The 23,665-nt window shown below is 35.8% G+C and overlaps 1 protein-coding gene across 1 annotated transcript; it reads left to right on the top strand.

The window, feature by feature from the left end:
- Window positions 1-1,862: 1,862 nt before the first annotated feature.
- Window positions 1,863-23,635, top strand: RPF1 (ribosome production factor 1 homolog). Its single transcript, XM_021690321.2, has 9 exons — window positions 1,863-2,109; window positions 3,555-3,611; window positions 5,316-5,396; window positions 14,080-14,175; window positions 14,754-14,907; window positions 21,754-21,836; window positions 22,250-22,431; window positions 22,628-22,754; window positions 23,376-23,635. The coding sequence occupies exons 1-9, from the start codon at window positions 1,882-1,884 to the stop codon at window positions 23,415-23,417; spliced, it is 1,050 nt and encodes a 349-aa protein (XP_021545996.1). The 5' UTR covers window positions 1,863-1,881; the 3' UTR covers window positions 23,418-23,635.
- The last annotated feature ends 30 nt before the right edge of the window (window positions 23,636-23,665 follow it).

The following is a 23,665-nucleotide window of genomic DNA, read 5'->3' on the forward strand; positions in this document are numbered from 1 at the left end:
AATCACAATTTTGGACTCACGGCTTCATAGCAGGTTTTGATGGAGTTTGTATTCTGGAGAATGCAGTTTTGATGTTTTCAATATCCTGTTTAAAAGAACTTAAATGGGTAAAAAATGCAGTATGGACACCACACTGCTGGATTATCAAAACACTCAATGTCAATACTGAAACACATTATTTCAAATTAAGGCAGTTTCTAACAATAAACCAAAAGGAATTCTTTTGTCTCTGGAGGACATTTTCATAAAATTAAAATGAGGAATACAGAAAAATTTAACCATTGGGTAAACACTTTCTTCACTTGGCTTCTATGACACTCCCTTCATTTTCCTTTCTCATTCTCTTTTACTTGGTCCTCCTTTTCTCTTCAGCTCTTTATGTAGGACTGTTCCAGTGATAAGTCCTTGGTCCTCTTCTCTTTTTCAGTTCTTTATCCACACTCACTATAATGATTTGAAATACTATCTATATGCCAACAACTCCTAAATTTTTATCTCTAGTCCATACCTTTCTCTCCTACTGCAGAATCATACGTCCTACCTGAAAACAACGATCAGTTGACTACTAAGTGTCTCAAACTCAATTATTTCCAGAACTGAAATCTTAATCTTACCCTTCAAATTTGCTCTACCTGAAGTCTCTCTCATCTCAACTGATGGTAACCACATCCTTCCAGTTGCTTAGTTCAAAAGTCTTGGGGTCATCCTCGACTTCTCTCTCTCATGCACTTCATTCAATCATCAGGAACTCCACCTTGCAAAAGAATCTGATCACTTCTCACCACCTTCCTTAGAACCACTCTAGTTGAAGCCATTGTCATTTCTCCCCTCCTTTCACTTTCCTTCCCCTAAATAAAGTCTATTCTCCAAAGAAGAGCCTGAATGATGCTTCAAAATGTAAGTCAAATCATGTTGTTTCTTTTCTCAAAATCCTCCAGGAGATGTGCATCTCACATAAAATAAAAGCCTAAGTTCTTACAAAATCCTACACAATCTGTTACGTCTAAACCCTTCCCCCACCTACTCTCCTCCTTTCTCATATTACTCCTAGCTTCCATGGTGTTACACAAACATACCATTCTTGCTCTAGACTACGAGTCTTGGAATTGTATGTTTCTGTCGCTTGGGCAGCTTTTCTCCTAGAAACCAGCTTTACTCAGATGAGCAGTTCTTCCCTCAAATAACTGCATAGTTTACCCATTACCTCTTTCAAATCTTTGCTTAATTTAACTTTTTCAATGAAGGCTACTCTGACAATCCTATTTAAAAGGTGCAACCTGCCCCTTTACCCTCTCATCTTTCTTTATCCTATTCTATTTTCTCCATGCCTTGTGTTACTTTCTAGCTCACCATACTATCTGTGTGCTCATTTCAGGTCTTCTTCCAGTAGGACATAAACTTTATACAGCAAAGGCTGTTTTGTTCCAATATTTTGAGGGCTTGCCCCATAGTAGATGCTCAATAAAGGATTCTACAAACTCATCATTTCAGTATTCTTACAGCTAGGCAAACCCCCTAAACTTTTCTCAAAGCTAAATTTCACCTTTTTTTTTTTTTTAAGATTTTATTTTACTTGAGAGACAGACTGAGAGAGAATGAGCAGAGGGAGGAGCAGAGAGGGAAGCCGACTCCCGGTTGAGCAGGGGACGAATGAGTGGCTCGATCCTGGAATTCCGGGATCATGGCCTGAGCTGAAGGCAGACGCTTAACGACTGAGCCACCCAGGCACCTCTAAATTCCTCCACCTTCTTAAATGGCTAAAGATCACAGAGTAGTAGTCCACCTTTAAGAACTTCCTGACCCCGGAAGTAAAAGATTAAGTAAGGTAGTCACAGGGGTAAGCTATTTCCGTTTCCGTACAGACGCCTAGAAGCAAACACCATGGCGAAAGCCGGGGATAAGAGCGGCAGCCGGGGAAAGAAAAGCCTGAAACGGAAAGCGACCGCCGAAGAACCTCAGGAGGCTGCAGCCGCTGAGGATGGGGCGCCGGAAAGCGGGGTCCAACTCCCGAAAGCGGCTGCCTTCCCCCCGGGTTTCAGCATTTCGGAAATTAAGAACAAACAACGGCGACACTTAATGTTCACGCGGTGGAAACAGCAGCAGCGTAAGGTAGGACGGGGCGGAGGTGGCAGGGCGCATGCGCCGCGTCATTTATGCGCGTGTGTGGCAGTGGGGCGGGGAATAGCACTTGCGTGGTCGCTCCTGGCCTGGCGTCGTGGAGACGGTAATTAATCTAGACGAGTGAGGCGGATGTTCTTGTGTCCTGGTCCCCTCGCACTGTTTTGGAGACTTTCTCTAGGTTCAGCTTTTTGCCTGAGCGTCAAGGTTTCTCTTCCTTTCTAGCCCCTTTCTAGGTCCCCCCCCAGAATGAAAGCGAGAAGTCCCGCTCTCCTAGCAGTGAAAATACCCCTCCTGACCTGGAAGGCGAAATTCTCCCATCTCTGTGCTTCGCCTAGTCCATGTAACTTTGGTTGATTCCTAGAATCTGTAAAACGGGCACTGCATAAACCCAAAGTGATGCTTCTCTGATTCCTAGACAGCAACTCTTACCGAAATTCTGTGAAGTTTCTAGTAATTGTATTTACAACGTTCCTTCAGACTGTTCTAGGAGATAAATATGAGGAGATAAATAAAGCTCAAGGTCACAGTGCTTATTTGTGGCTAAATTGAAGTTGGAAGCAAGCATTTGTTTATTTTTGTACGTCATAAAAGTTACACACATAATATTCTTTTTACTTGCCTGTCTCCTCTTACTAGATTTTTTTGAGGCCGTGGATTGAGCCTTATTCATTATAAGCGCCAAAGTGCTATTGGAGTACATAGAGAATCTAACTCATTCTAGGTGAGCGCGTTTGCGGGAAGGGTCTCCTAGAAGACTTCTTGACACCATAATCTGAAACTTGATGGGTGGAGGGTAGATAGGCACTGGGGATGGGGGGAGAGTACTTTGTATTGTGTGTTAAGCATTCTGTTTAGAAATCTCCGGAAGGTACAGATTTACAGTACAATTGTAATTCACCTTGCAAGTTCTTAATAATTTTAAAAGCATATTTTGATTATAAGATTTTTGGAAAACTAATGGTGGTTCATTGGAAGCAATCTGAAAACGTATCTCCCATTGTCATTTATTTTTAGTACTTTCCAAAAGAAACAAGCAGCATAGCCATGGATTTCTTTAGAACGCAACTTGTTAGGAATGCAAAATAAAACAAAAACTTCTTAACTTATTTAAGTATACGTTTTACATTTTTACTTAAATTGAGACTTTATAGTAAAAGATAAAGCTAGTAAAACTTTAAATATTCAGACTTGCCAATTTAGATTTTTTTTTTCAATTTAGATTTTTTTGAAGGAGCAAGATCTTTATTTTTTATTGATTGGCCGGCTTATTTGGTTTACAATAACTTAGGTATGAAAATCTGTGTCAGGATATTTACTACATTACAAAATTGCTCAGTTTAAGTATTCATAGCATTAGTAATGTATAGTTTCAGTATGTGTTTGTGATATAACTGGTGGTTTCTCAATATTGTTCTTTGCTTTAAACTTTTTAGGAAAAGTTGGCAATTAAGAAAAAACTTAAGAAAGAGAGAGAAGCTCTTGGTGACAAGGTAAATAAAATTTTTAGCCATCTGCTTTTTGTCTTATATTGAGGAATGCTTCCTGATATTTATGTTGTATCATTTTCTTTTAAATTTATTATAAAATATTCCCAGTGTATAAAAGATGTGAAAATAAAATAGTATAACAAACCCATTTCTATTCTTCACTCAGCTTAGAAACAGTGTGTTAGCAAATAATATTCAAAGTCTTTTGGATGCTTCTTCCTGATTGCTTTCCCCTCCAAAAATAACCACTTATGAAATTGCCATGTTTTGTTCCCATGCACTTCTTTTTTTGTGTCCCTAAACAATGAAGACAATAGTGGTGTTTTGCATTTTTTTCAAAATTTCACATAAATGGTATGTCTGCTTCATCGTGCTTATTTTACTTAATTTTATGTGTTTGAGAGACAGAAACTCATCTTCCTGACTTTGGGAATGGGGAAGCTCCCCAGTCTAGGCCTTGCCAGACTTGCCAGTATTAGACTGTTTTGACTTGCAGAATCCTATCAAGTAACGTTAGTCTCTTAACTCTCAGTAATCAGTCAATTACAGCAAATATGCCAATCACCATTTGGAAATTTCACCATTCTTGTTTTTTGGACTGAAAGATGACTTCCTAGAACTGCCTCCTTTAAGAAATTTCTTTTAAAACTTAATATTTGTTCATAGAATATAATAAAAAAATCCTAGTTTATCAGATCATACTTCTTCATATCTCTGCTAGCATACATATGTTTTGAATTTGTTTTAGTCAGTGTATGCTTACAATTCTTTGTTCCTGCTCCTTAGCATTTCATTTACACAACTTTTTGGTCTAAGCTGAGTATGTATGTTGCCAATGCTAACAGTATTCCATTATGTTAAAGTGTCGTAGTCATTACCCTCTTGTTGGATATTTGCTCTATTTGCTGTTCATGTCCCCTAATAATAGTGACACTGTATATTTCTTTATATAAATTGTTCCTCCCTTTCATTCCTTACCATAAATGCCTCAAACTAGAATTACTAGTTCAGCAGATTAGATTTGTAGCTTTTGTTATTTATTTCTGAATAGCTTTCTGGAAGTATTGGAAAGGTAGATATACCTTTGTACAGCCAATCCTTGAACACATGGCAGTTGGGTTGCAGACCATCTCCACTCCTGCACAGTTGAAAGTCCCCAAAACTTAACTACTAATACCCTACTATTGATCTGAAGTCTTAATGATAACATAAATAATCAATTAACACATATTTTATATGTTTATTATATACTGCATGCTTACTATAAAATAAGCTAGAGAAAAGAAAATGTTATTCAGAAAATTATAAGAGAAAATACATTTATAGTCTTGCACTGTAAAAAATTTGCATGTAAGAGGGCCTGCACAGTTCAAATCCATGTTGTTTTAGGGTCAACTGTAATTTTTTTCATTCTGTTTAATAAACTTTTTAGTGGATAATTATTTTAATTCCACTTTCTTCTTTCAGCTACTTCTGCATGGTTTTAAGTCATTTCATTCAGTTAGCAGTTCTTCTAGGATGTTTATGTTTCTGCTCAGTTAAAAACCTCTTACTCAGTATTATTATTAGGATTGATGTAGCAGTGGAAGTGAGGAACAGATTCAGTTTTTGGATTATTTGCAAATTTCTGTTATTCTTCCCCAATCAGAATGCAAAATTATTAATGTAAATTGCTTCTAAAACTTAATCTTTTTTTCTTTTATTTAGGCTCCACCAAAGCCTATACCAAAGACCATTGACAACCAGAGAGTATATGATGAAACTGTAGTAGACCCTAATGATGAAGAGGTAATGTTACAGTCTTAAATAAATTTGGATGGCCACATTTGATAAATCATTTGTTCATATATTGATACTTAAAGTACTGGCTGGTGAAGTTGTATAATGGACTGATTCAGCTATAATGTTGGCATATTATTTGCTATAGATTATTTCATAATTGAATTTCTCAAATGTTCTAGAAAAAGGCAATGATTACTTATTTTCTAGAAATGTATATTTTATGCCTAGGTAAACTTTTTGTCATTTAGTATCTTGTGTAGAGCTTCTGTTGTTTTTAATATCATTCGAAAAGCATTCCTCATACTATAGATTTTTGTAGTATTAGACATTTTGATTTAAGGATAACATTTGGTGGTACTTCCTGTGTCCTCATAAAACTCTTCGCTTCAAGATAATATCCACTTGTCACTTTTCACATTTTGCTTTTAAATAGTTGGTGACAGTACAGTGAGAGAATCAGTGTTTTTAAACTTTTTTTTTTTGTAAGCAAATTTGGTTTTGGTTATATTTGCTCTCAAACAGTACTGTTAGTGACATTCTTTAACATTTCCTGATATAGTCATTCATTCAATCAGTCTGTCAATCTTCCAGCAAATGTTTGATTGCCTGCCATGTATTGGGATCTGTTTTAGGGACTTGGGACCCACCAGTGCACCAAACACTCTGCCATATATACACACAAAATATCAGCCCACCTGAAACTTACATTCTAGGGAGAGAGACAAACAGTGAACATAATAAAATAAATTATGTGTTAGGAGGGTGAAAGAGGGGGCCTGGGTGGCTCAGTCAGTTAAGCGTCCAACTTGATTTCGGCTCAGGTCATGATCTCAGGGTCGTGAGATCGAGCCCCAAGTCAGACTCTGTGCTCAGCGGGGTGTCTGTTTGAGATTTTCTTTCTTCCTCTCCTCCTGCATGCATGTGCTCGCTCTCTCTCCTCCTAAAATAAATAAATCTTAAAAAAAAATTGGGTAAAGTAGATTCAGGACTACCTGAAGTAGAGAGAGTTTGCAATTTTATATATATAGGAGTATGTGTGTATGTACGTTTTATTTAGTTTGACATAATTTCAGACTTAATAGAAAAGTGGGAATTCATGTATGCCCTTCACCTAGATTTCCTAAATACTAAATTGTACACACATGCTTTTCTTCTGTATTCTGTCTGCAATGCTTGAGAGTAAATGGCAGCCCTGAAGCCTGTTTACTCCTATATAATTTAGTGGATTTTACTTATAAACAAGTGGGTTTTTCTTAAACACAGGGTATAGTTATCAAAATCACAGAATTAACATTGATTATTATCTAGTCTAGACATCTTATTTCAGATGTCTACAGTTGTCCAAATGGCGTCATTTTTAGCAAAAGAAAAATCCAGCTCATGCATTTTATTCCATTATAATGACTTTAACCTCCCTTAATTTGGAACGGTTCCTCAGACTTTCTTTGCTTTTAATGTCCAGGTATTTTTTGGAATGTCACTTAATAAGAGTTTAGTAATTGCTCATGATTATGTTCATTTTATATACTTTTCTTTTTAATCAGTTGTTTGTTCATGTCTATCGCCCATTCTGTTGGTTAGGGTTACAGTTCTATATAATGATGGTCAGAGTAGGCTTCATTGAGAAGATGACCTTTTAGCAAAAACTTGAAGGATGTAAAGAAATTAGCCATTTTTGATAATAAATAGTAAATCAATAAAGAAATTGGCTTCCTTGCTGTTCTTCAAAAACATACTAAACATGCTCCTCCTGCCTTAGAGCTTTTGCATTAACTGTTTATGCACTAGTTTTTACACTGGCCATTCCTTGGAAACAAGTGGGGCAGAACTGCAAGGAGGCCAGTATGCTGAAATATAGTGGGCAAGAGAGAGGATTCTAGAAGAGGTGCCAGGGAAAGTATTGGGAAGAGCAGAAGGCAGAGCAGTGGCTTTGTTGACCATCGTGAGGACTTAGGCTTTTATACTTAGTGAAATGAGCCTTTGGATGGTTTTGTACAGAGGAATGATATGCTCACACTTAGTTTTTAATAGTAATTGGTTGCTGTCTGAGAATGTAATTAGAGAGGCAAATAGATACTTAGGAAGCTAGTGAAGTAATCCAAGAAAGAGATTATGATGATGATGACTTGGGCTATTGGGCTATAGCGATTACAATGAGTGTTGAGAATCAATTTGATTTGGGTTTTTTCCCCAGATATATTTTGAAATTAGAGCCACTAGAATTTCTTGGTAGATTGGAAATGGGATATGAGAGAAAGAGGATTCAAAGATGGTATTGAGGTTTTTAGCCTGAGCAGTTGGAAGGATAGAAGGATGGAATTGTCATTGACGAGATATGGAAGAGGTCTTGGCTAGAGCTAAATTGGAAATCATAGGTATTTAGAGGCTACATATATGTAAAAAATTCCTAAATATTTACTTAGGGGAGAATTTGTTGGGTCATGAAGTGTGTAAATGTTCAACTTTACATGATGGTGCCAAAATGTTTTCCAAAGTAGTGGTATCATTTTTCACTTGCATAGAATAAGGGTAGTATTTCTGGTCATCTACATTCTGACCAATACTTCTACATTCTGACCAGTACTTTGCCTAGTATAAAGGACTATCTCATTGTGGTTTGAGATTGCATTTCCCTGATTCCTAATGTGGTTGAGCATCTTTTTCATGTATGCACTGTGTTTTTGCTAAAGTTATGCCAGCTCATGTCTTTTGCCCAATTTTCTATCCTATAGTATGTTTTACTGATTTGTAGAACTTCTTTTTATATTTTGGATACTAACCTTTTATTAAGTATCTTCCAATTTGTGGATGCTCTTTTTACTTTTTCTGTGCTGTCTTTTGGTGAATAAAAGTCCTTAATATTTAGTCGAGTTTAAGGTTTTTTAATATTTAATGTTTTTTTGGTCTTATTTAAGAAATCTTTATCCTGTGATATGTTCTCATATTATTTTTCCTAAAAAAAATTGAAGAGTTGATTTTCACATTTATGTACGTAATCACCAGGAATCGATTTTTTTGTTTGGCATGAGAAAGAAAACCAATTTCTTTCTTTCTTCCCCTGCCCCTTTTCCTACCCCCACCATATGTAACCAGTTTCCCCAGCACCATTTTTGCAATAGTACAACCTTTCCCACTGAATTATAATGCCGTGTCATAAATCAAGTATCCATATATACTTGGCCTTTTTCTGGACTATTGGTCAGTTTGTTGCTGTATGACTTCTTTATTTTCTTAATTATTTATCTTCATGGTAAGTTTTGATATCTGTTAGAGCAGAATGCCCCTCTCCACCCCCATCCTTTAATCTCTCTCTTCAGGAATGTTCTCTCTCTAAAACTTTGGTCTAGCATATAAAATTATAAATTGTATTAAAGCAGATAACTTAGGGGTTTTATTTATATATTGCTTTTTTTAGATAGGTCTTCTTACTGAAAATGCATTTCAATGAATATAGTTTTCTTCATGCAAGTTTTATACATAAATTTTGTTAGAGCTATTGCTGTGTATCTTGTGTTTTTTATTAGTGTAAATCGCATCTCTGAAAATTGTTTTATTTGCTGATTTATAAAAATGCCATTGATTTTTGGATTGTGATCTTCTAAACAGTTTACCTAAATTCGTTGCTAATAATTTGTTTAAATATCGTTTTCATTTCATGTTTAGCTAATCATTTCTGCAAATAACTCTCAGTCCATTAATAATTTATTTCTTTTGTGCTGACTAGAACCTCCAGCATGTCAAATAAATAGAAATAGCAATAGTGTTATCTGTGCCGTGTTCCTAATTTTAAAGAGAATACTTCTAACATGTCATCATTAATGTTTATCTTTAATGGTAGATTGTCCTTATGAGTTAAGAAAATCCATTTATTCTTTTCTTGCTGGCGGGGTTGTTTGTTTTATCATGAATGAATGTAAAATGTTATCAGATACTTTTTCTGCAAATATTGAGATAATGATGTACTTTTTCTGCAAATACTGAGATGAGTATGCAGTTTTTCTCCTTTATTGTATTAATGTAGGAAATGAAATAGATTCTCTAATGTTAAATCTCTTTTGCATCCTTGGGATAAATTCAATTTAATTAAGATGTTTTATCCTTTACACATTGTTTTGGTTTGTCAGAACTTTGTTTGGAATATGTGTATCTGTGTATATAAGGGAGACTGCAGTAATGTTCCTTTCCATTCTTAATATTATCTATTTGGGCTTTTCACCAGAGATAAAATGTTTTGTTAACTCTTTTCAAACTACTTTTTTGATCATCTCTATTTGAAACTTTGTTTTCTAATTTATTTATATCTCACCTTATCTTTATCATTTATTTCCTATTACTCTCTTGAGTTTATTCTTTTTATTTGATTATTTTTCAACTTCCTTTCTATAATGAGCAATTAAGGCCACAAAATTCCCTCTAAGTACCACTTTTGGTATATCCCACAAGCTTTAAGATGTGTGTCCTTCCTTATTGTTCAAATCTTGGTATCTCTTATAATGAAAGATTTGTTGATTTCTTCTTGTAATTTCATGTTTTTGGTTTTGCTTTTGTTTTGTTTTTGCGTGGTGTATTTTATTTCATTAGTTTTTCCCCTGATCCTTGTATTTCTTTTCTTCTACTTACCTAAGGTTTCATTTATTCTTCTTTTTCTAGTTTCTTAAAATGGAAGCTTACGTTACTAATTTTATACTTTTCTTTCTTTTTAATATAATCAACATAAAGCTATGGTTTTCCTCCTAAGCACTGCGTTAGCCACAGCCCATACATTTTGATATGTTTGTTGTGTTTTCATTTTCATTCTGTTCAAGATATTTTCTAATTTCTCTTGGGATTTCTTCTTTGGTTCATTGATTATCAAGAAGTGTGTTGCTCAATTTCCAAATACTTGAGGATTTCCCAGATATATTTCTGCTATTGATTTCTAATCCAGTTTTATTGTGGTTCTGGAATATACTCTGTTTGGTTTTAGTCCTTTTCAAGTAAAGAGACTGTTCTGTGTTCTAGGGCAAGATCTGTTCTGGAGAATGTTCTGTGTTCCTTTGGAAAACATGTATATTCTGCTGTTTTGAAGTGGATTGTTAAGATAGTTATTTTAAGTTGGTTGATTGTGTTGTTCATATTTTCTATATACTTGCTGAATTTCTAATTCTATCAGTTACTGAAAGAGGAATATTGAAATCTCTAATTATAATTTTCGAATTATTCATTTCTTCCATTCCTTTCAGTTTTGCTTCAAGTCTTTTTGGGGGTTCTTTTGTTAGGTACATACCTATTTTTAAATGTTTTTGTTTTTACTTTTCTTCAGGTATGTGTCCACTTATAATTACTGTATCTTCCTAATGTATTGACTAGTAATCCAGTGTCCCTTATTGTCCCGTCCCTTAAATTGTTCACTGCAGCATTTCTTTTCTTAATGTCTATTTTGTCTCATGTACACGTAGCCATCTAAACTCTCTTATGGTTACTGTTCTCATGGTATATCTTTTTTCATGCTTTTACTTTTAACCAGTTTGTATCTTTGAATTTAAAATGTCACTTACAGCATATGGTTGGATATTGCTCTTTCATTCAGTCTGACAATTAGTATTTAATGTTAATTATTGATGTAGTTATATTTAATTCTGCCATTTTGCTTTTTTTTCAACATATTTTATATCTTTGTTTTTATTCTGTTCCTCCTTGACTGCTTTCTTTTATATTAAAAAATATTTTTTAGTATGCTATTTTAATTCCTCTTAATCTTTTGAATTATATATTTAGGGTTCTTTTAGCAGTTTCCCTAGGAATTACAGCATACTTTATCACAATCTACTTCAAGTAAATACAGACACGATGCTGGTAAAGTATAGCAGGTTTTACACCAGTGTAGCTTTGTTTCCTCCACTCTTGTTTATGGTATTGTCATATATACAACATCTGTCTATGTTATAAATGCAGTGTTATACTTTCTGCTTTAAATAATCTCATTTAAAAGAAAAAGAAATTAAGAGTGTACACACACACACACAAAGTCTTTTGTGGTTACCTTTGTATTTACCATTTATAGTGCTGTTCTTTCTTTTCCTTGGATCTGAGTTACCATCTGGTGTCATTTTCTTTCAGTTTGTAGAATCTCCTTATGTTTTTGTTTTTATAACAGATCTAATAGCTGATTATCTCATTTTTGTTTATTTAAAAATACGCTTATTTTACCTTCAGTTTTGAAAGAATTTTGCAAATTACAGAATTCTTGGTTGACTTTTTTTTTTTTCTTTTAGTATTTGGAACATATTCCATTACATTTTGACCTTCATAATTTCTGATGAGACATCAGCCATTTTAATAGTTGTTCACCTACACATGGTTTTTCTTATTTCTTTCAAAATGTTCTGTTTTTGGCTCTTAGCAGTTTGACTTTGATGTGTTTAGGTTATTGTTCTTTTTATCCTATTTGGGGTTTGTTGAGCTTGTAGCTGTATGTTAAGAATTTTTCACCTATTATTTCTTCAAATATTTTTTTCTACCTTCTCTTTCCTTCAAAGACTTCCTTTTTTTTTTTTTTTTAAGATTTATTTATTTATTTATTTATTTGAGAGAGAGAGAAGGATCGGGGGAGAGGGAGAAGCAGGCTCCCCGATGAATGTGGGTCTTGATCCCAGGACCCTGGGATCATGACCTGAGCCGAAGGCAGACGCTTAATGGACTGAGCCACCCAGGCGCCCCAGAGAATTCCTTTTCACACACTACTGAAATGGTTAACATTGTCCTACAAGTTTCTTCAGTTTTGCTCCTTTTTTAATGATTGTTTTCTCTGTTCTTCAGATTGGATATTTATTAATCTAATTTCAAATTCATTGATTCTTTTGCCATCTTAGATCCACATTAAGCTCCTCTTTTCTCTTAATTTCTTGAATAGATTTATTATGGCTACTTTGAAATTTTCACTAAATTCAACATCTAGGCCCAGTCAGAGACAGTTTTTATTGGCTGCTTCTTTCCTGATTATGGGTCATACTAAATACCTAAGTTTTTGGCCAAAAGCTGGACATTTTAGACAACATATTACAGTAGTTCTGGACTGTTTTATTTTTTGAGTTATTGATTTTTTTGTTCTAGTAACTTGCCTAGATTTAAACTGTGTAATGAATCTGTCTCCCCATCAGTAGCACTGTCAATGCAAAATGAACAAATCTTTTAGAATTTCTTAAAAAAAATAGAGAAAGAGAGAGAGAAAGGAAAGCAAGCAGGCGAGCCCAGTTGAGGACAGCTGCTCAGGATATACAGTCTTGACAAAGAAGAGAGTACTCTGGAGAAGGAACATCTAATACAGGGTTATATATATTTTTTGTTACATCGAGAGTTACAGAGCATCATGACAAAGGACATTTCAGAAAATTACAAACTTTATCTTATGCTTTTAGTATGTGCAAGGTTGCAGGCTTTGGAGGTATGGGAATGGAATTTAGGGAGATTTTTACTCATCTTTAGTTTAAAGTGTTCTTTTAGAAAGTTATTTGTTAACAGAGTAGATATACAGTGTGTGTTTGGGGCAGAAATAGAGCCCATGCTTTGAAGTTTGGTGAAGTCATTTTAACCTTGGTAAAAGCTGGCTTCCTTGGGAGCCCAGGAGCAGGGCCCACAAACATTAAAAGTTGAATTTCCTTTAACAGCAATGTGTGTCTCTACTTGTTTTTTTTATTGTTATTTTTAACCTGCCTCCCTAGAGATCGTCTCTGTGTTTGTATGGCTTAATGGTAAGCCAGTGGTTTGGGCAGAGATTGTGTTGAGGTACCTTGAGCCTCTCAACTTCTATCAGCTGAGCTGGGTGTGGGTTGAGGATTGCATTCAAAGTTGCAGCCAGTTCTCAAGTCTCCTTCGCCTTTCATGTGAATTGGTTTCTTAGAACTCTTTCATGTGTAGTTCAGCTGTCAGCCAGGGATTTGTGGAGATTATCTCAGCCCCTCTGTGGCTCTTTCACTTCCTTAGCTCTCCTTTACATTTCTGGTTGGTCCACACCTACCCTGAACTGGCCCAGTAACCTTGGACTAGCAAAGCAATGGTTTTCAAATCCACCTCTCCCCAATCCAATCCACCACCCTTGGATTCAAGATTGCTGGTTCTTGCCTACCATCAGACCTAAAGTTGATAAAGTTACTATTTTCACAGCCATGTTGATGGAAGAAATGGAATAGTTCTAAATAAGATTCCTGATGTCCTTGCCCCTAGCCCTAGCCATTTTTCAAGAATGAACATGGCTCAGGGCACCTGAGTGGTTCATTTGGTTAAGCACCCAACTCTTGATTTCAGCTCAGGTCATGATCTCAGGGTTGTGAGATCGAGTCCTGTGTTGGGTTCTGCTCTCAGCACGGAGTCTGCTGGGGATTGTCTCCCACTTCCTCTGCCCTTCCCCCTGCTCACACACTCTTCTCTCTCTCAAATAAATAAATAATCTTCAGAAGAATAAACACAGCTCAGTTTGTGTCTTGAAATTGTTTTTTGACAATTTTTTCCAGTTTTATACTTGTATTCTACAAATAGAAAATCACTCAGCCTATTCATGTTGCCATTAATATAAGTCCTTCTTGGCTTTCTTTAAATCCCCTATCAGCTAGGAAGGTAGTCAGTGTCATAGAATCCTGCTGGAGCTACTTTTAGAATTTTGGCCTAGTAGAGTATTTGTTTGATATAAGATTATATTTTTTTCTGTTCACAGGTTGCTTATGATGAAGCTACAGATGAATTTGCTTCTTACTTCAACAGACAAACTTCTCCCAAGATTCTCATCACAACATCAGATAGACCTCATGGGGTAAACATATCAATCAGTATAGTTATTGAATTCTTAATTTTCTTACATTACTTAGACTATTTAAAAGAATTCCTTTCAGAAGATCTGAGTTAAATTATTAGTAATTGCCATAGATAATACCTGTGAATAAGCTAAATAAAATTAATACTGTGATAATGATACGGCTTCTCGAAGCATGATTCTTCAGGATGGAGTTTATCAGCCTCAGCACTGTTAGCATTCTGGGCTGCATCGTTTTTTATCATGGGGGTGGTCCTGTTCCTTATAGGATGTTTAGGAGCATGCCTGGCCTCTGCCCACTAGATACCACTACCCACCACCCCTACCACTACCACCAGTTAGAACCATTTTTGCCAAGTGTCCTCCTGTGGGGCATAATCACCCCCAGTTGAGAACCACTGCTTTAGGATGATCAGCTTTTGATAAAGGATTAAATACTGTTCAGATATCATTCCTTCCCTACCCTTGCCCTTTATTAATAACACGTATATTAATCATTGCTTTTTTCTTTATAAGTGTATTCCACATAAGACTTACTCCTTTTCACCTTTGAGGATTTCTGTTATTTTGTTTTGCAGAGAACAGTACGACTCTGTGAACAGCTCTCCACAGTTATACCAAACTCACATGTTTATTACAGAAGAGGACTGGCTCTGAAAAAAATTATTCCACAGTGCATTTCAAGAGATTTCACAGATCTGATCGTTATTAATGAAGATCGTAAAACACCAAGTATCCTTTCTTAAAGAAGTTTTCCTGTCTCACCTTCACCCCCTTTTAAAATATATTTGAAAGAATAAGGAAATGTTTTCTATAACTTTAAGAACATAATTTTTTAAGCTAGAAAATTACGTATCTAAGATTCTATGAACTTTCTTTTCATTTAGCAAATATTCATCAAGTAAATGCTATAGGCAAGACATTACTTTAATCCTTAGTAAAAGTTGCAGAGATAAACAAGAGCTTCAGGGAGTTCATAATCTAGTAGGAGAGAATAGGTAAGCAAACTAACAAAAATGGAGAGTGGATAGTACAATTAAAGAGAGAAATACAGTGCACACTCTGGTAAAATCTGCCCTGGGGATATTAGGGAGGAAGGACTTGACAGAAAAGATGCTTAAGCTCAGTCAAGGTGAATATGGGTGAGTGAGGTAAATAAGGTGGAAGAAGAGTGCCCAGTGTGGATATATTATTTGTAAAGGCAGATGGAGCTGACCCAATTGGGGATCTGCAAGTAGTTAGATATGGCTAGATTTTATGTTACCAGGGGTGATATCACAGGATTACATTTTTGAGGTAGATATTTGAGCCCATATTATGTATTTGCTACTGTTTCAGATGCCAAGAATACTCTATCCTTTTTTCTGTGAGTCTCAGATCTGAGGTGACTGTGTCACATGAACCCAGGGTATTTTTGTCCTGTTTGGAGATGGAAGAGCACATAAAGATGCCTAGGTTTGTTTTTGTTGTTGCTGCTGTTTTACTTATTTATCGAATGGTGCCTGTGAGCTCATTAATGTAATTTAATTTTTTTAAGATTTATTTATTTTTAGAGAGCACATGAAGCAGGGGAAGGAGCAGAGGCAGTGGGGCTCGACCCTAGGATCCTGAGATCATGACCTGAGCGAAAATTAAGTTAGCAGCTTAATTGACTAAGCCACCCAGGCTCCCCTGTGAGCTCATTCATTTTGAAGATGATCATTTCAATGGGTCAAACTATTAAAATTATTAAGGATTCATAAAAAATAGGGACAGGACTTTGCTGCTGCCAGAATAACTTTTTTTTTTTTAAATCAATGAACATTGCTTTTTTTTTTTTTTTATAATAGTTTAAAAGCTATGTTTTAAAAACCTAAATAACTTTTAGGGCCTTATTATTTTCAATATAAGTTAAAGACATTATCCACTTGTACAGGTTACTTTCCAGAGACTAAAATAGGCTAAAACTAGCTTTCTAATGTGATGTTTTGTTGGCCATATTATAATTTGGCTTGGATTGTGGGTTAATGTACCAAAATAACTAAAATCTCTTGAATACTTAACTATTCCAGAAGAGATGTTTTTAATGTAGTTTCTGCTTTCTTAAAACTGTTTCCCAAAATAAAGTGGCAAGGTCTGTGTTCCTCTCTTATTTTCTGGCAGTTAAAAAATCATTACCATTTTAAGGCTGCTGGCAGGCATTCATCAGTTCAGTAAACATTGTATCCTTGTTTTAGTTGAGGTATTTTATATAGGTTCGTAAGTTTCACTTATACCATCTATTGCCTTTAGACTTAGGTTCTCTTTTCCTTACAAAATTGTATTGTCTTTTTACCCAAAATATATTAATATTTTTCTGGTTACCATATTGGACACCTTCAGATCATTAAGGTGCCATCAGTACATAGACCAAATTTATATTAAGGAAATAACTAGACTAATTAACCCAAGTGTGAGATTATATTCCTATACACATAAATATATATGCACACACACATATGCATGTGTTAGGTATCCCATGATTGTGAGTATAGAATTATGTAGTTTTTAAAAGTCCTAATGAATAGAATTTTTATAAGTATAGTCCTGCCTGGATGTTGATTTTTTTTTTAAGATTTTATTTATTTGAGAGAGAGAGATAGTGACAGAGATAGTGAGAAAGAGCACAAGCGGGAAGGAGAGGGAGAAGCAGGCTCCAGCGGGAGCCTGACGTGGGGCTCGATCCCAGGATGCTGGGATCATGACCTGAGCCGAAGGCAGACGCTTAACTGACTGAGCCATCCAGGTGCCCCTGGATGTTGATTTTTATAATTTCAAAGGTACTTCATTTTCTTTTCTAATTGATATGTAGTAATGAAGTCGATGGCAAAGTGTTGGTGGAAGAAGCTAGGAAAGCAGACCTCCTAAATTGCTTTTGTGTTCTCTTAACAGAGAATGGTCTTTAAGACTAGTAAGGACATTGGTAAGGGGCATTGGAAGTCCATCTTGGTTAAAAAGATTTTAAGATAAGGCCTAGAAACCGAATAAGGTCAGATATCCTGGCTTCAAAGAATATCTGCACAAACTTGTAAATGAGACTTTGCTAACTCTGAGGAAGATACGAGACAGGCAAATGGAAGGAGGAGGGGGAGAGGACTGCCGGTTAGTATTTGCCATGATCCAGAAAAAACATGCAGAATAATTAAAGGGAGAATAATTTGTAGGCACATAATAGGAATGGCAGTGTGATTCCTAGAGACTTAACATGGGCTTACAAATAATAAGTCATGATTCCTAATGGTAACACTTGGAGAAAAGTTGAAAGAATTGAGGATATTCGGCCTGTGGGAAATTAGAATATGGGGGCATGACAAGATACTGGAAGGGCTGCTGTAAAGGAGTAGTGCCAAATGGTGGAAATTTATGGAGATATAAACTTGATTTCCTCTAGAAAAGAGCTTTGTCAACTATGTAAACTATAGTATAGTGGCTTTGGGTCAGGCAGATGTGATGTCAAATACACTTCATTACTTGCTGCTTTGTAATTTTTGTCAAGTTTCTTAGCTACTCGGTTTTCTCCTATCTTAAAGTAAGAAATAACAGCTAAATCTTTAGGGTTCCCACAAAGATCACATTAAGTGTATTATGTTTCCAAGGCTTAATGCCTGGTCTGTTGTAGGCATTTTAGTAAATGTTATAGGGGAAAGCATGCAAGTTTTTTCTAGAGAGACCTACATCCTCTATTCAGTATTTCTAAATGGAAATTGAGCTAGATAAGTCTTTGTGCTATACTTTTGGTGGCTTGTAGGCTGTTTTGCATTCTTGGCCTTTGGGTACTAAAAGTCAGTTTTACCTCAGTCTTCATAGCAGAATGCCTCTATGCATTAGGGCTTGTGCACAGGTGTAATCCCACCCAGTAAGATCTGCCACCTAGCTCTGAAATTGGGGCTAATCTGCCTAACCCTTCTGAACCTCTTTTCCTTGTTACTGAAATAGGGATAATGACCCCTATTCTTCATGGTTTATGTTAGGAATTAGCAATAACATAAGTAGTAAAGCTTTTTGTACATTGCAGGTACTTAGGAACTGATAATTTTGGATTTTGTAGTTTTCTTTTGACAGAAACCACAATTTAGTGGGAATGTTCTAGGAAGGAGTCAAGTCTTGATTTAGGTTGGAGGAAATTACCTTTATGTTCTTAGTATCCTGAGATTTCATGGTTTTTTTCAGTGTGCAAATGATCCAGAAATACTTTTGGTTATACCTCATGAAATTGAACCTGTGGTGAATTTTTGAGAAGTAGGAAAGAATTCAAATAATACTGATTATCTGCTATGTGGTAGGCATTAGTATTTATTAGAAACAAATCTGTCTTCCAAGAGTTAACAGATTAGTTGGGAAGAAAGTCGTTTACATGATTATAAGTCAAATAAGTGACAGGTGCTAAAGTAACAGTGACAGCTGAGATTTAAAGCTTAATTTTAACTGTGTAAAAAGAGGTGGCATTTGAAGTAGGCCTCAACAGTACTGCCCTTCTTGGTCAAGCTTGCCTCAGTCCCAGCACGGTGAGCCCCTTCCCCAGAAGACCAGCACCATGTCTCCTGACCAAAGAGTTCTGCAGGGCTTCAGATCTAGTGGAAGTAGTATCAGGTCTCATTTAACAAACAGATCAGAGCACACCTAGTTAAAACTCACCAGATTCTGGCCAAGGACCAAACACCGCCCACTGCAGGCAAGGAGAGCCTCTGCAGACAGCTGGCCTGAAGGACAGAGCAGCCAGAACACAAGGTAGAGCACACACAGCACACACCAGGGACACTTCCTAAAGTGCCAGGCCCTGGGCCCTATAGGACCTCTACTTCCTAAAGCCATTACTCTTTGGAGCAGGAAACATAACGAGCTTTTCTAACACAGAAGAAGGCAGAGAGACTTTGACAAAATGCCAGATGGAGAAATTTATCCCAAATGAAAGAAGAAGATAATGTCACAGCCAGAGATCTAAGCAAAACAGATACAAGTAACATGTCTGCTAGAGAATTTCAAGCAACAACCAAGGATATTCGTTGGGCTTGAGAAAAGAATGAAAGATTTCAAGGAGGCCCTTACCACAGAGATAAAAGAGTTAAGAGTCAGAAACGAAAAATGCAATGACTGAGATTGGAAACAGGCTAGATACAGTGAACATAAGGCTAGGAGAAGCAGAGGAATGAATAAGTGATATAGAAGACAAAATAACAGAAAATAAGCTGAACAAAAGAATTACGGAACATGAGAACAGATTTAGGGAATTCAGTGACTCCATCAAATATAACAATACTCATAAGAGTACCAGAAGAAGAGAGAAAAGGGGGCAGAAAATCTGAGGAAATAATAGTTGAAAACTTCCCTAATTTGGGGAAGGGAATAGACATCCACATCCAGGAGGCACAGAGAACTCCCATCAAAATCAACAAAAGCAGGCCATCACCAAGATACACTGTAGTTAAAATTTCAAAATATAGTTATTAAAAAATCTTAAAAAAAAAACCAGTAAGACAAAAGAAGTCCCTAACTTACAAGAGAAGACCCAAAAGGCTAGCTGCAGATTTCTCAACAAACTTGGCAAGCTGGAAGGCAGTGGCATGGTGTATTCAAAGGGCTGAATGGGAAAAATCTGCAGCCAAGAATGTTCTATCCAGCAAGGCTACCATCCAGAATAGAAGGAGAGAGAGTTTCCCAAACAAAAACTAATGGAGTTTGTGACCACTGAACCAGTCCTGCAAGAAGTATTAAAGGACTCTTGGGAGTAGAAAAATCTCCAGAAACAATGACAAAACAAGTAATAAAATGGCACTAAATACATATTTATTAGTAATTACTCTGAATGTAAATGGACGAAATGCTCCAATCAGAATGGATAGAGAAGACCCATCTATATGCTGCCCATTTTAAACTAAAGAGACCCATTTTAAACTAAAGATACATGCCAATTGAAAGGGGATGGAGAAGCAAAATGGATGTAAAAAAAAAAAGCTGGAGTATCAATGCTTATATCAGACTTATAAACTAGACTTCAAAGACTTAACGAGATGCAGAAGAGCACTGTATCATAATAAAGGGGACAGTTGAACAAGATCTAACAATTGTAAATACGCACCCAAAATGGGGGCACCTGGATATATAAAACAATAACAAACATAAAGGCACTCAATAAGTGGGTCTTAATAGATGAGTTAAATAATGCAGGTATTTGAAATAGCATGAACAAAAAATACATAATAGCATTAATATGTATGGTGTGTAAGAGATTGTGTGCCCACCAGTTAGGAAACATAGGCATAAGGGAGACAGATTAGAAAGGTGATTTGGGGCCACATGAGAGCTGTACTGGTATCTTTTGTTTTGTAGATGAGCAGTCGTGAGAGTAGTTTGAAATTAGCTACAGCTGTCAAGACTCAGGGTGTATCTAGTTTGCTTTTCATTTAGCATGAGAAACCATGGTAGACAAAATGACAGTTGCATCCCATACCTTATTACATATCAACTTGATTTACAGTCTATTAGAAAATGTACTTGGAATGGTGAGAGAGGTCAGACCAACTAGGATACTGTTTTAATGTAGGTGAAAAATCTCAAGGACCTCAACTAAGAGAATAGCAGTAAGGGTAAAGAGGAGGCTATGGAAGTCCTTAATTTGAGGGTAAAAGCAGTAAATAGGATTTGGTAAGAAAGGGAGGAGGAAGTTGAAGATAACCCATGGGCTAATGGGAGAATGTTGATGCCTTTATAAAAAGATGGCAACATTTGTTTTGTAAAACTGTGTGCAGATAATTTGGAATAGTCTGATTCTGATCCTTTTAAGGTTCAGTATTTGGAAGAATCAAGTTGTGTTACAAAGACTTGAGGAATGTTATATAAGGTAGCTGCATTCCAGACTTTTAAAGCCCTTGGGCTGCTAACCCTACCAGTTGTAGGTATACTTCATTTATAGTTTAGTATGTATGCCAGAAGTCTGTTTGTGGTAGACAATCAGTAAATGGTTATTAATTAGTTGATTTTAATTTGTGGCACAGTAATCCCAAGAATAAGAGCTTGTCTTTCGAGAAACACTAATAACTTTGATTTCAAAAAGAGCTTAGGAGTCTCTAGTCTTATGGGACAGTATTCAAAGCTGACAGCATATACTAACCCTACGAATGTATAAAAAATATACAAATGTGTTTATGTATGAACGTGCATTTTTAGGGTTATAAGGCCTCTGAACATGGAGGTAAACTTTTTGTTTGTAATGCTAAAATTACGCTAGAATCCCATCTTATTACTGTTAGGGTAGTGGACATAAGCTCTTTTTGCCTAGTTTTGTTGAATACCCAACGTACCCTCTTGAGGGTGATGAGTCATTTATCATATGGTGAAGAGAAAAAGTGGGAGTACTATAGGTTAATCTTTTTTTGAAATACTGGGTTGACTTATGGGGCTTTAGTTTTGAGTATGGTAAGAAACTGTTAACCCAGAGGCATACATGTACCTACCTATTCACCTAGCTACAAATTTTATGAGCCTTTGGACATACAGACCAGTTATTTATACAATTTAAGATTTAAATTACAGCGTTCAATGTGTTCTTAGCTTTATGAACAGATGGATTAATTCTAAGTCACTTGCCAAATGGCCCAACTGCTCATTTTAAAATGAGCAGTGTTCGTTTGCGTAAAGAAATTAAGGTAAGTTTTATTCATTCCTTGATTGGCATTGGTTTCCTTGCAGTATATGCTTAGTTAACTCTGTAACTTACAGATCGAATTGCTTTTATAATGGCATTTGTCCTTCTGCTTAAAGCAAGTTTTATCTACTGGCAATTTTCTTATGAGATTGTAATTGAGTTATGGCAGACAGGCAATAGCCTTCATTACTATGAAACCGGTTACTTTTCTAGTAGGACTTTTTGGTACAGTCACTGTATGTTAAAATAATTTTAGATGTATTTCATGAGATTGATAAGTCATCTGTGGTAGTTTGTCATTAAGAAAGATACCTTTAAAATTTTTCAGTTTGCCACATAAATTCTGAAACTTGAACTTACAGTATCAGGATATAGATTAATTCCTTATTGTGATATTTTTCATCATTTTTCCAGAGAAGAGGCAAGGACCCTACAGAACACATACCTGAAATAATTTTGAATAACTTTACAACGAGACTGGGTCATTCTGTTGGGCGTATGTTTGCATCTCTCTTTCCCCATAATCCTCAGTTTATTGGGAGGCAAGTTGCCACATTCCACAATCAACGGGACTATATCTTCTTCAGATTTCATAGGTGAGGAAGGTACTTTAACTCCTTAGACTTTGACTTAAATCATGAAATATATTTTCAATGTAAACATGTTTTCTAATGTATTGTGACAAGTATTCTAGATAAGAAATAAATTATCTTTTGAACTCTATCACGTTAAAGAAATTACATTTGATTCATTCAGACTGTTTTCCCTTAATTCTTTCATTTATCTTTGAAGGTACATATTCAAGAGTGAAAAGAAAGTGGGAATTCAGGAACTTGGACCACGTTTTACCTTAAAATTAAGATCTCTTCAGAAAGGAACCTTTGATTCTAAATATGGAGAGTATGAATGGGTCCATAAGGTATGTGCCTTATTTCAAAAGCCATTTAGATCATTTTAAAAGAATGGAATGAGGAGGAAACCATGTACTTTATGCTTTGAGTGCTTATATCTCAAGCTATGCTCCTGACCTCCATAAGCTTGAAAAAACCAATCTCTAATAGGGTATTTTGCACTGGTGATGAACCCTGGTTCATTTGAATTATTCTAAAGATCAGTGGTCCTCAAAGTGGACCAGCAGCATCACCTAGGAACCTGTTAGGAAGACAAATTGTTGGCCCACAGACCTACCCAATCAGCATCTTAGGGAGTGGGGCCCAGCACTCCATTTATAAGCCAGTGTTACGATTCTGCTGTATGTTTGAAAACTTTTGCTATAGAGGTTTTATAAAGTTTGTAGATTTTAAATCAGAAATGAAAACTTCAATATTTTAAAACCCGTCTCTTTTCTAGTAAGCAGTAGTTTACTTAGGTATTTTTACTTCAGAATTTTACATGTATATTATACACCTACATATTAGAACAGTAACTTCTAATACCTTTATTAGACCTAGACTATTCAGTCTCTGAAATGGACCCAAAAGGGTTTTTTTTTTAAGCATTGTTACCTATAAATTGTTTACTTTTTTTTCCTAATTTTCAGCCCCGGGAAATGGATACAAGTAGAAGAAAATTCCATTTATAGAAGTACTGAAGGAATAGTATTGAATTGTGCTAAACAGGCCAATCTTGGATTTATGACAGAAGACCCTTTTCAAAATGTCATTTACTGGTTTCATAAACCTTTTCATGTCTGGACAAAATATCAAGTGCCATGAATTACCATTCACCGTCTATGTAGCAAATACAAATAAAAGTCATTTTGGTGAATTAGAAGTTGCAGTTTAAGTTTCCTAAAAGTTCTCTTATTTCTAGGTACTTGTAAGTTGGAAT

Source organism: Neomonachus schauinslandi, chromosome 4 (assembly GCF_002201575.2).
Source record: "Neomonachus schauinslandi chromosome 4, ASM220157v2, whole genome shotgun sequence".
NCBI classification, from domain to species: domain Eukaryota; kingdom Metazoa; phylum Chordata; class Mammalia; order Carnivora; family Phocidae; genus Neomonachus; species Neomonachus schauinslandi.

Coding starts and splice junctions, on each gene's coding strand:
- RPF1 (XM_021690321.2), top strand. CDS start 1,882: ATGGCGAAAGCCGGGGATAAGAGCGGCAGCCGGGGAAAGAAAAGCCTG. Junction 14,176..14,753: donor CATCAGATAGACCTCATGGG/GTAAACATATCA, acceptor TTTGTTTTGCAG/AGAACAGTACGACTCTGTGA. Junction 21,837..22,249: donor GTTTGCGTAAAGAAATTAAG/GTAAGTTTTATT, acceptor TCATTTTTCCAG/AGAAGAGGCAAGGACCCTAC.